We start from the raw sequence: 12391 nt of genomic DNA on the forward strand, positions 1-12391 counted from the left end.
TCAAGAATCAATCCATTAATCCCAAAATCCCAGTTTGCTCCAATATATTGAACTTTTGGTACATCAACTTTAGCCCATCTTTACATCACCACTCCACTCCATTAATAAAATGAAAGCTACCTAACCTTAACCCTCCTCCTCCTCCTAAGTATGCTTTTAAGCTGCACCGAAAGTAGTTAAACCATGCTGGTTCAATGATTACATAATACACTTGCTTTATTTAACCAGCAAAAAAAATTTAAGGAAATATTATTGTTCTAATACAAAGGCTGCCCTCGTTAATTAACACACGTGAACAAAACAGCTGCTTATATATAAACAATCTATATAATTTCTATATCATTGATGATATAAACTTCCTCAAAGTTGAGACCAAAATTGTTCTATGACAGCTTTGACTGTCATGCTACTCAAACTATGAATCTCATATCGATTGTGTACTACAATTTAATTGGATATATATAATTGTTGGCATCATCTTTAATTGATGAATTGTTTTTTTGTGTACAAAATCGTGAAACCTCAATCATGTAATCAAACAAGAGCTACTTGGTCACAAGTGGATTGAGAAAGACTGAATGATTGCCAACACATTACCCTTTAAGCTTAATGGAAAATTATAGTTTTAGCTGTAAGATCCCAACAGGGTTGTGTTTATTTCACTAATTGCAATAGACTATTTTATTGAAAAACTGTTGTTGGGGCTGTTAGGTGTTTTTTTATGCTTAAAAGCAAAACCAAATTGTGAAAAGCAATCTTTGCTTCGTATTCTGAATATAATTGACTTCACTGTTATTTTATACTTTTTTAAAGACTTTAGAGCAAAGAACGTGTATATACAACAAAGTAAAGCACAGCAATTAAACAGTATAAACAACAATACAAAACACTCACTTTATATACTTACAGATGGATGCATGTAGTATACATGTAACTCAACTTTGCCCTCCCAAATAAAAAGTAGACCCAAACCAGGTGATAATATGATGCAAAAGACCAGAACGAAAATAGGGTTATTTACCCTTTCTTTCCATTGATTATGAAAAAAAAAAAAAAAAGGGCCTCCTAGTTCTAATTGTCTGAATAAACTAATGTTATGCATCTGGCAGAGGAATCTTTGTTGGATCACTCCATGCCCTTTTTCTCACAACATGCAAAATGACAGCTTGGCTTTCACCTCACTAAGCTTTCACACACACATACACTCACCATCTTCCTTTTGCTCAAAAAGGTGATGAAGAGCTGAAACCCCACAAAAATGTTGGGATTACTTGGGACACTGAGAACCAAGTTCATCAAACAGACCACAGCAGGAGCTTCCCTGTCCTTTTAAGGGGCCTTCCTGTTGAAGATTGTTGGAAATGTGGAATTGTATTGGCATCTGTATCATTGACCGGCACCGAAGTTGGTATTTCTGTTTTCTAGTCCTAAATGTGCAGTGGTTAAGCTACTCCAATTGAGTATTCTACAATAATCAAGCATAAAATCAAATAATGAAGTACCATTACAGTTAAAAGGTACAAGTAACAAGAAAACCATAACTCTATGATATGCATACAAAGAGCAGCAGATTTAAGATTTACCGATTAGCCTTCCAAGTGTATGTATTATGCTGTATGCAACTATATAACGGTGTCTCCGATACTCCTTACTCGGAGATCCACACTCCGTAAATCACGAAGATGTTGTAAAATTTCTTGAAGAAGATAGATTCCTTTATCTCCTTTCCTCAAGGAGCTAATACAATGCTTTAGGAACTCCCTATCTGCCTCAAGTGCTTGTAGTCTCTCATAAACATGATCCACTTCTTCCTCAATAGCCAGCTTTTTGCTCTCTAGTTCGGAGTTGGCGGGTGAATTCTGTTGCAAGACAACAGAATCAAATCCTTTTCCATGTCCATTCAGTAACCCATCCTCGATTTCTGCATCAGCAGCATCAAAAAGTGGGAGAAGTCTCTTTGCATTTGCAGCCATCAGCTTTTTCTCCAGATGATGTTTCCTATTTGCTCCCTCAAAATGACCATTGGTAACCCCATTTGTTTCATAGGTGAAATCAGAAATTCCATGGAAGCCATTGCCATTCTCTTCATACAATAATTCAATTGATTTTACATCCTCAAAATGTAACTCCTCATCATTCAATGAAACCATTTTCTCTTCCAATACTTTGAGCTGCTCTAGAATCGATAGCCTCTCTTCCTCAAAGCTAGCCAACGACTCCTCCAAATACAGAACGGCATCAGCAGGGGTATTCTGTCTGCTGTCCTCCTGATGGTTCCCAAAGCTGTCTTCTTCCTTTGGTTCCTGATTCAAATCAACTGATGGACTGTCACTGTCCTCAGCATTGCTGCAAGTACCAGAAGTAGCACTCCTAGTGCTTTCATTTTTCCTTCTTCTCAGCATTATCATTTTCTCTCTGGTCTCATAGTCCTGCACCCTCCTGCGATATATCTCAAGCTCTTTCTCAAGCTCCGCCTTCTCTTTCTCCCTCTTGACCATAAGCTCATTAAGAAGCTGCAAAGCTTCCTGGTCATACTCAGATTGTTCTTCCATCATCCTCTGATACTGCAAGGCTTCCATCTGCATTGCTGCCTTTTCTTCTTGAAGCCTATTTATCATTGCCATTGTCTGGTGTGCTGCTACAGCAGAAGCACTCCTCTCTTCCTCAAGTTCGGTATACAAATCATTTAAAGCCTTCCTTTCAGCTTTTAATGCTGATTTCAACTTCTCAACAGTCAGTACTCCATCACCACACTCAATGTCACTAAAAACACTTCCATCCAATGAATCTTCCGTTCCCGATTCTCTTTTTTCGAGCAATAGCAACTTCTTGTGCAACTGGTGGATACCATCCAGAGAGGTTGGTGTATCAAGAACTTTATCATCCTCAATCTCATTAGACTCTGAAGGTACTGATAAATGGATTTTTATTGCTTGGTCACATGTCTCAACTGTCATAGTTTTAAACTGTATTGTTTCTTCTTCAGCATTCTTGGAGCCTAAAGTAAAGCAACCCAAGATAAACACATCAAACAAAAGATTAAAAAAGTAAATAAAAGAAAATTCTAAAATTGAAATTAAGGCTTACCATTATCAACATCTACATGCAATTGAGTAGTGGTGGAGGGATTTTCATGTGTGAATTCATCAAACAAATGTTGCAGTTGAATATCTTCAATTGGTTCATGATCAGGGATATCTGTCCCTATTGAGACCTCTGCTTCAATTTCATCATTTTGCTCATCAGAAACTGCAAAAAGAAATTGAATATTTTGTTCATCTTTAAATAGTTCAACAATCGAAATTTGGTTAAAATTCAAATTAAATAGGATTAAACAAGTACCTTGATTAACATCTACACTCATTTCCCTTTCTCCTGTTGCTGCATTTCCTTGAACTTCATCAGCTTCATTCAAAGGAACTTGCTCATCTTCCTCTCTTGCATGCGTTGAAAAGCTCTCCTTCAGCTCCTTAGACTCCATTAATTCGACCACTGCAACACTGGTTTCATCCTCACTCTCGTGGGGTGAAATCAATACCACTTTCTCTCCTGAACTGCAACTATTCTCCACTACCAGTTCCAATGGTGTCCCACAATGCATATCAAAGTCCAAAATAACATCTCCATTACCAGCAATACCTTCATCTTCCTCTCTAAAATTGTATATTCTTTGGCTTTCCACGCCAACAGAAGCCATCAATTCAATTGGAATCAAATGGCAACCATCCCCTTCAATGTAGAACTCCAGATGCTTAGGTTGAATTTCAGGAGACTCGTCTTTGCTACAAGCGACTTGAGTCAACTCAGGGCCATCCATTAATACATTTAAGTTTCCTTCTTTTTCTTCTTCCATTGATACCAGATCTTTCTCTAAAATGAAATCATCTTCATTGGCAGCCATCTGATTGCAATCAAAACTAGAAATAAAACATGAAAACTCCTCCTCTTTTCCCAGTTCTTCTCCAACACCCTCACCCCCATCCTCATCCTCATCACCATGAGACAAGATCTCAACTCTATTGTTTTCTTCAACCCTTTGTTTATCTTCCTGAAAATCAGCCAAAACATCTGACTTGGCTCCATCTGAAGCATTGCCTTCATCTTCAACATTATCAAATCCTCCATCTTCAGTAATTAAATTACCTTTCTGGGGATAATCCAAAACCTCCCAAGAAGGCTTAATCAAGAGATAAGGAAAGTTCCACTTTTTCTCCAACATGACACCGCAACAAGAACACTTGCAATTCTCTTCACTATTTTCCATCACTTTATCGCCACCATCTTGAATCAAACCGACCTGCTTCATCCATGGGAAAAAAGCTAACTTCTTTGACAAGTCACAACAATCCGACCGTGACGAGGACAAGCAATCCTCACACATATCTCGAGACTCGGCTAGTTTCCGATGAGATGAACAATAACCCAGTCTAGAAATCTCGTTGGCATGACCATCGCAAACAAGATCCCTATAAGAATTGTTGTACTTGGATGGGTCAAAGATATGATCAAGCCTAGTACACCAAAGGCAAGGCCTTTGAAGACCGAAGTAATCAGCAAATTTGATGATCAGATAAGAAAAGAGAGAATTGAGAAGGAGAAGAAGGATGAGAACCCATTCCAGCAATGCATATGCAAGAACAAGAGTGACCCTGTTTGTATTATTATGCAACATGGTTGCAAATTTATTGGCTGCCATTAATGGAGCTCTTTGGTTTGTTCTATGTACAGAGAGACTTAGAGAGTCGTGAAAAGGAACAAAAGCAAAACGAAACAAAGAAAGGGTAGAATTTGTTAGATACGAACAAGAGAAAGAGGAAGAGGAAGAGAGATTTAAGGGTTTTGAATAAGAAAGAGTAGTATTTGAAGGAAGCAATGAAAGGGCCTTAAAAGGAAATAATACCTATGATGTTAAAAAAGACTGTAGGCCGAGTATGAGAGTTTCTAAAGTATTCAGATATGAAAACAGATCAACAAGAGAAAGAAGCAAAACAAAATGGTGAATCGGATGACCAGAGTATCAATGTTTGGTCCAGATTCCAATCTTCGACCCCTCAAAAAAAGAAAAAGAAGAAGGTATGTTTGTATGATGTAATTTTCTTTTATTATGTTATTTTGTTTCTAAAAAATTAAAATTGTGAATAATGTATATCAAAATTGGAAAATGAAATGGCCCACCAAAGCTTTTTAGCAATGAATTGATGGACAAGAGTGGGGTCCATTTAGAAGCCATGTTTGTTACCAGATGCTCTTTCTTTCCTTTTTACTTATTTTGTTTTGATTTTATTTCATATATTTATCCCTCACCTCTCAACCAGCTTATTCTTCTTCTTGCCTTTAGTATAAGAAAATAGATAAATAAACAATTTTCACTCAAATTTTTTAGGTAAAATTAGGTAAAAATGTCATTTTTAATTGAAAATGAGAGAGACATGTTTTCTTTTAATTTAGGGAAATTAATCGATTTTTAAAACTGATGAAGGCGCGTTCAAAATATGTCATTTTTTAAAATTTAAAGAAATATGTTAATTTCATACATGTGGCAAAAGCGCACCCTACTAGATGCATTTTTGCTACGGGGGCGCACTTTCCCCTCCCTCCATGCCACATCAACAACCATTACATTAAAAAAAGTTTTGTTAATTTGAAAAATTAAATTTTATTGTTCGATAAAAAAAAGCAATTGGATTGAAATTTGAAAAAATCGAGTAAAGTTTAATAATTTTCTAAAAAAATAGAGAATTTCGGGATAAAACTTGTAGTTCGTCTCGTCATTTCCATGGCAGAATTTTCAGGTCACAAGAATACTGATCTGTTGTAATTCGGTGTTGCAAATTAAACTAATATCCGCACTTTAGGAGCTTAAAGACAAGCATTTTTATTAAGCTTAATTATGTTTTCTTAAATTTTCGTTAAGTTAATAAAATGTGCAAAGTGAGTCTTTTATTGACCTTAGGGGCCAAATGAGGCCTAAGGGTGAGCTAATGAACTTTATAAGTGTGTAGGAGACCATTAGAAGGCATACCAAATCAATACTGGTCATTACGTCGCAACACGGAAGGTCTGATGTCGCAACATAGGGAACAAAATAGAGAAATCACGAAACTACCTTCAATATTGCGCCATAGCTTAAGGGTGTCGCGACATACCCCTAAAGATACCACAAATGAGTATACTAACTCCTTTGTCGCGACACAGGTCCTGATGTGTCACGACATCGACTCTAGACAGAATTAAAAATGAACCAATGAGCGATTTAGTCTGCACAATCAAATTTAAAGCTCGAGAATGTCAGCTAACCTAGGGTTAAGGACGACGGCCACCTGAGATCTATAAATATACTCATTTGTCACATGAAAAAGGCATCATTCATTTAGCCTAGAATTAGTCTTTTAATTTCAGTTTAGTTTTCTCTTCCTTAGGTTGGATTTATTTTCATTCGTTCTTGTTCTATTTTGAGATATTTGTATTGTGGAGACAATCAAACCTTATGTATTCGCGATTAATCTTAATACAATCAGACTCTTTCGTAAACTCTATATTGTCGATTTATTTATCATGTTTTCTCTTTAAATCGATTATATGTTATCTATGGAGACCATGAGGAACTAATCCCTCTATGGGGGATTAGCGAATGAAAGTATGATTTGTTAACTATTTTGTAGGGATACTCAAAGGATCAGGTGTTTGGGAATGGAAGAACATAAAACAAACCCTAGACCTGACAACCCTAGGAAGTCATCAAGGTGGGAATTAACCTAAAATTGGTTTGGCCCAAACCAATCTGGACTGTGAGGTTGGAAGATAAGTAGTTATTGCCGACTCGTTATTTGAATAGAAGATCGAAAGATCTTGCTAGGATAGCGACTAGTTAATTAACGAGAAACCTGAAGCGACAGTTGATAGGGATTACCGAAGTGAACTATTTATCCATAATCAAATTTGATTATTTCTATTCTTCAATCTCTCAAATTTTAGTTCTTTGTATTATTTTATTTTTATAAAAACCCTAGAAACTCTTTTTATTTTACCTTCGTACTATAACTAAACTAAAGTACTAATTAGATCTTTCAGTGTTTAAGTTAAAATTGATCTAGTACTCGCCTCCATTGGGTACGATCCTCGAAGTACTCACCTACTTCGTTGTAAATATATTACATCTAGACCCTTATTTTTGCAGATACCACTGTTGGAACGCCATCACCCCTACGGCACAGCTGAAAAATAAAACATTCGGCGATTCTAACCATGGATCCATGTGTAAGGAACGAATCGGGGTGAAATAAAGGTTTCAAAATTACCGAATCTTTATTTTGAGTAGACAGCAACACCTCAGCAACGAGTAATCTGATCTATTATCAAACCAAGCCGCAATCTATCGTGACTCCGGCCTCTATGTAATCCACCCAGTTGACAATGAACGGAAGGAATCTCCAAAATTGTTTTGGAAAAGACTTTGCTTTGACGGCTGCTAGACCCCAAGCAAAGAAAAAACAGGATTTTTATATCTATTTTTTAGGGTTTTTAAAAATTAAATAAATATAACTATGTTTTAAACCGAAAATTATAATTACATTAATTATAATAATGATTTCGGTAAACTATATATTTATTTGAATTTATATACTAATCAAATTCATGTTCTCATTATGCGTACAACAACCTTGTACATAATGTGTTTGATATTTGATTACCCAATTAAATTAATTCTATAATTAATTTAATTCAAGCGACAACCAAACACAATACCAACTATGTTTTATTCCGTTCATTTCAACTATAGGGTGTGACCGTGTAGGTTCTTGTAACGTTAGCAGTAATACTAGAACGATTCCAATGTTACAAACAATGAGTGGCACCTAGCAATGCATCATTGCTACCTAAGTCACAAGAAATCATGATTCGACATAACATTTTTATGATTAACCTTTCATGCAATAATCCTTAAGTAATTTATCTCTAGATTGGACACAAGTCATGGAATAGTCACACATGTATAGTCCATTCTATGTTCATTGATATCTTAAGTAGACTATGATATACAAATAAGTATGACATCTCATATCAGCTTATTTGAGCATGGCCATGCATTTCTAGTCTCACCCAATCAAGTGGCCTAAGATATTACTCCCATTATGTAGGAGGGACTTATCCTATATCGATCAACCATATCCTTCTACATGGATCGTGGTATATCCAACATCAGCCTTTATAGAACAACCAGTTACGGTGTACGTTTGACTGTATCAAAATATACAACTCACGATGTTGGGATTATGATGATCTCAAGCCTGATGATCATATACATATTAATCACTATGAGTAATGTTGTGACAATTACATAATAATCCAAGAAACATACTCATAACGGGTCAGTCCAATATGCTGTTCTCTAACACACATATTCATACATCGATTTTGACATTCCATATCAATGACAACTCTTTTTCATCAATCAACTACATGCTAGTCTTAATGCATTATTGTTGTCCTATCCAACAATAATACTTGACTGAGGACATTTTAAGAATAATCATATTATTCTCAGGACATTATTATAAAACAGTTTATTTATACACACACAAAAAAAATGAAATAATAATGGTAACGCCTTATAGTAATAAACATGATAAATCAAGTATGTTATTACAACCATCTCATGATTGATCTTTGGGCATACTCAAACAACCGCCTCATTAATATATCTTTTACTACAGTATTCACACTATGGACGTTAGTACATCTGAAGGCGATCAAATTGTTGGCCCCGTTGCCGGGGAGGCAATGTCACTAATTTGATTTTAATTTTTTTTCATTTAGAAAGAATAATTAGGAAATTTTTAGGTTATAGATACGATCTTTACTTAACTTAACTAACTAACTTTACTATTACTGCCCATTTTTTATACAAAGACTTTAGTGCACATTTTGAAACTACAGTTGTCATAATTAAATGAGATCGATCAATAGGAGAAATGGGTTATATGTGGACAGATGATGAATTGGACTATGATGTCGATATTTACTAAGAGGGAGTCTTTGAAGATTGGAGATACAGGAGAACCAACGATTACTAATGCTTGAGTTAAGTCAACTTTAAGGAGAAACTCTAGTTCTTTCTCAAGACGATAACGACCACATTGGTATATCATCAGAAAGGCATCAAGATGTGGCAAGCCTAGAGTTGAACAAATGAGAGACTGCCATCAGAGATATTTGCGAGGGAAAAGAACACCTAAACTGTTATTCGTTTCAACGGACAGAAGAATATCTAGAATGGGTGAACGAAACAACAATAAATGAATGTATAGAGCTGGTGGAGAAGTGGCTAGTAAACCCAACAATCAGTTAAGTATGGAACACATCGTTCCTACAGTTACAAGATCTTCCGATCAAGTTGGAACACCAGAGCAGCATAACACAAACCTATCAACAGAAACAATGACTTTCAGGCTCAACTCAGTGGAAGAATGTTTATCGATTCAGGAATTAATAGAGTGAAATGTAGAGAAACTAGTAATATTAGCTGATAAGCCTAAATTTACTATTCATTGTATGTCTTTAGTCCTAAACCAAACACCCTAGAAATTCAATGACCTAGGAATTTTTTGGATGTTGAACAATATAGAAAAAATATATATAGACAACACTTATAATCGTCTAGCCAGCCCCAACCAAACGAGACAACTGATGAACATAAACGTTGAGCTGCTGGAGCCACGAAATATTCAATTCTCACAAAAACCATTCAAGAGAATTAACTACAAACAATTAGATGAATTTGAAAGGCCACAAAGATAAAGTCTAAGTAGCATAGTGCAACATTTTTTGCCAATCTCTTCGCTAATCATATCAGAGCTCACTCTTGAAAACCCAGTCTTGATTGATGAGATAAACAAAAATACAATGAGTGACGAATTTGAACCACAATTTTCAACCTTCTTACGAAGCAAGAATGTTAAGAAAAAATTCAAATGGTTACATGAGTATGTGATCCTACAAATAATCAATAACTATGATTTACGGAATGAGTTGTCAATAGTTAAGGTAGGCTAAAAAGGTAAGTTTAGAGAAAGATACAATCTAGATGAGTATACTGACATGATGGGTGTTGGACTAATAGAAATAAAAATAGTTTTCAGGGAGTCCCTCAGTGTATATTGATTGAGCTGACGGATGAGTCCAAAGTAAGACATAACATTTTTATGTAGAAATTCTTACTAAATGTATAAATTGTATATTTTGCTAACCAATTTATCACAAGTAGGATTAACACACGCTTAAAGCATTCTAACGATAGGAAAATTTGGGAAAATGATTTCAACATTGCGACACGGACATTTCGTGTCGCAACACCGTGGGTAATAACAAAGAATTTAAAAAATCAACTCAATGTCGCGACATCACTAACCTGTGTTGCGACATGGAAGACAGTTTTTTAAAAGTTCAAAACTGCAAGGTGTGTCGCAACATGAGCAAACTGCTAGGGATGTCGCCACACAGAACCCTTACATCGCGACATCGCTGCAATTTTCTGTAGAGTCAACCCGGCCCAATTACGTAACCTGATTTTTAACTCTTAATACACCAAATTTTAACCCCAAAAGTCATGGTTTTAAGTATAACCCCTATTTTATATTAGCCTAACCTAGTTTTAACATCCCAACTCCCTTAAAACGTCTTTAAAACCTATAATTTCAAAACCCCCTTTCTCTACCAAAATCTTAGTTTTTTTTATCCTTCATCCCCAATTTCAAAGGCCTCACTAAAGGAAGCTGTCAACAACGAATCAAAAGAGGAATCACATACGAAGTTCAAGGAAATTGATGTTAAGTATTTTTAACTCTATTTTACTGTTCCCTTGATTATTGTTCCATTGATTACTGTTCATATATATTTTTGTTAGAAACTTAAGATGCCTCCTAGAAAGATCAAGAAAGCTATAGTCTTAAAAACTCAAGTAGTATCAAACACTGAGAAATTTAACAATCTAGAAACATAAAAATATTTTCTTGAGGATTCTTCTCACTTCAGTTTCACTTTCTTCTCTTCATCTTTTTCTTTGATTACTTTGAAAAAGAGATAGTTATAAGAAGCTCTGCATGGAGTAGAAATCATGAGGTTTGAGTTGAAAAAGTAGAGAATCCATAAAGTTGTTACCAGGAGAATGGAAGCTCTTGCATTTGGAAAAGCTAAGTTGATAAAGCAAAGAAGCATTAGATTTTCTATACTTTAACCCTGGAATGTTAAGTATGTTTAAGATCGTATAAGCATATATGTATATTCACCACTTTAGTTCAATATGCATGAATTAACTATGATTCCATGGTATTTCATTTCTGAAATGCATGTATATTGCATGTTTATAATAGTGGAACATAGAAGGGAACCATCAACGAGTTAGATGAAGTTAGGGTTGGGAAAAAGGGTAATCCTATTAAATACCGTTATACGGTGTTACTAAGTGCACCCGTGATGTGCGAAGCTCTGGTCCTTGTAGAAGAGACACTATGGTGTTCGAGCATTAAGATTAGGAATTGCAAATTGGAGTAATGGATAGAGGAATAGGAAAATTGGAATTCTGTTAAGATCTCGCCATCTAGGATTGCTAGAAACAAACTGTGATGTGCGAAGCATCGAGCCTTGTAAAGGGACACTTTGGTGTTCAAGCATCAAGGTAGATACAATATTAACCAATGTCGACAGTTCTAAGGTACCATAGAGTAACACTACAACGGTGGCTAGCAAGCTTTATGGGGCAACACCACGACAACAGTAAGATCCTTCAGGGCGACATGTCTAAGAGGTTTAAGATATAAGATCATAGTTCGGTTATGGTGGCCAATAAGGTCCACCAGGACATTAAACATGGGGTTAAATAGTGTAAGACCATAGGTCGACTATGACAACTAATATAGTCCGCTTGGACAATAAACACGAGATAGTCCTCCAAGACAGTATACAATAAACTGTAGCTTGACCAAAAAACCAATAATGTCTACCAGGACATTAAACAGTGAACCTAACGAGTAAAACCATAGGTCAATTATGGCAGCTTATGGAGTCCGTCGAGACAATAAACAAAGGTGGTCAATTAGAACAGTAATCATGGAAAATTTTGCAATCAAGGAAAAAGGGTAAAAAGGAAAGTAGAAGTAAGGGACGCAGTAGTTAGCCAATAGGTCGAAGGAATCCGCTAGCGAATAGGGAACATAATGGAAGTGGAAAAAGACTACTAGAATAGTAGTTTTTGAAGCCAGTAGGGCATATGTGTGGTAACCCAGCAAGAAATAGTCACAGGAAATGACATACTAGTGGTGCTTAGTGTACAGTGGAACAAAAAATAGTTTAACCAAGAATCACAGATAAAAATTTGCCACTAAGAACCATTAGA

General features: G+C 35.7%; 1 protein-coding gene across 1 annotated transcript; it reads right to left on the reverse strand.

Annotated features, from left to right (window-relative positions):
• Positions 1 to 870: 870 nt before the first annotated feature.
• On the reverse strand, positions 871 to 5089 carry LOC105794402 (myosin-binding protein 2). Its single transcript, XM_012623564.2, has 4 exons — positions 3343 to 5089; positions 3088 to 3249; positions 1584 to 2998; positions 871 to 1465 (listed from the first exon to the last, which is right to left on the reverse strand). The coding sequence occupies exons 1-3, from the start codon at positions 4694 to 4696 to the stop codon at positions 1623 to 1625; spliced, it is 2892 nt and encodes a 963-aa protein (XP_012479018.2). The 5' UTR covers positions 4697 to 5089; the 3' UTR covers positions 871 to 1465; positions 1584 to 1622.
• Between the last annotated feature and the right edge of the window lie 7302 nt (positions 5090 to 12391).

This window comes from Gossypium raimondii, unplaced genomic scaffold (assembly GCF_025698545.1).
Source record: "Gossypium raimondii isolate GPD5lz unplaced genomic scaffold, ASM2569854v1 Contig00255, whole genome shotgun sequence".
NCBI lineage: Eukaryota > Viridiplantae > Streptophyta > Magnoliopsida > Malvales > Malvaceae > Gossypium > Gossypium raimondii.

What these genes read in the sequence shown, in the direction of transcription:
- LOC105794402 (XM_012623564.2), bottom strand. Translation starts at nt 4,696, where the DNA reads ATGGCAGCCAATAAATTTGCAACCATGTTGCATAATAATACAAACAGG. An exon ending in GAGTGTAGATGTTAATCAAG is followed by an intron (nt 3,250 to 3,342) that starts GTACTTGTTTAA and finishes TTCTTTTTGCAG; the next exon opens with TTTCTGATGAGCAAAATGAT. An exon ending in GCATGTAGATGTTGATAATG is followed by an intron (nt 2,999 to 3,087) that starts GTAAGCCTTAAT and finishes GCTTTACTTTAG; the next exon opens with GCTCCAAGAATGCTGAAGAA.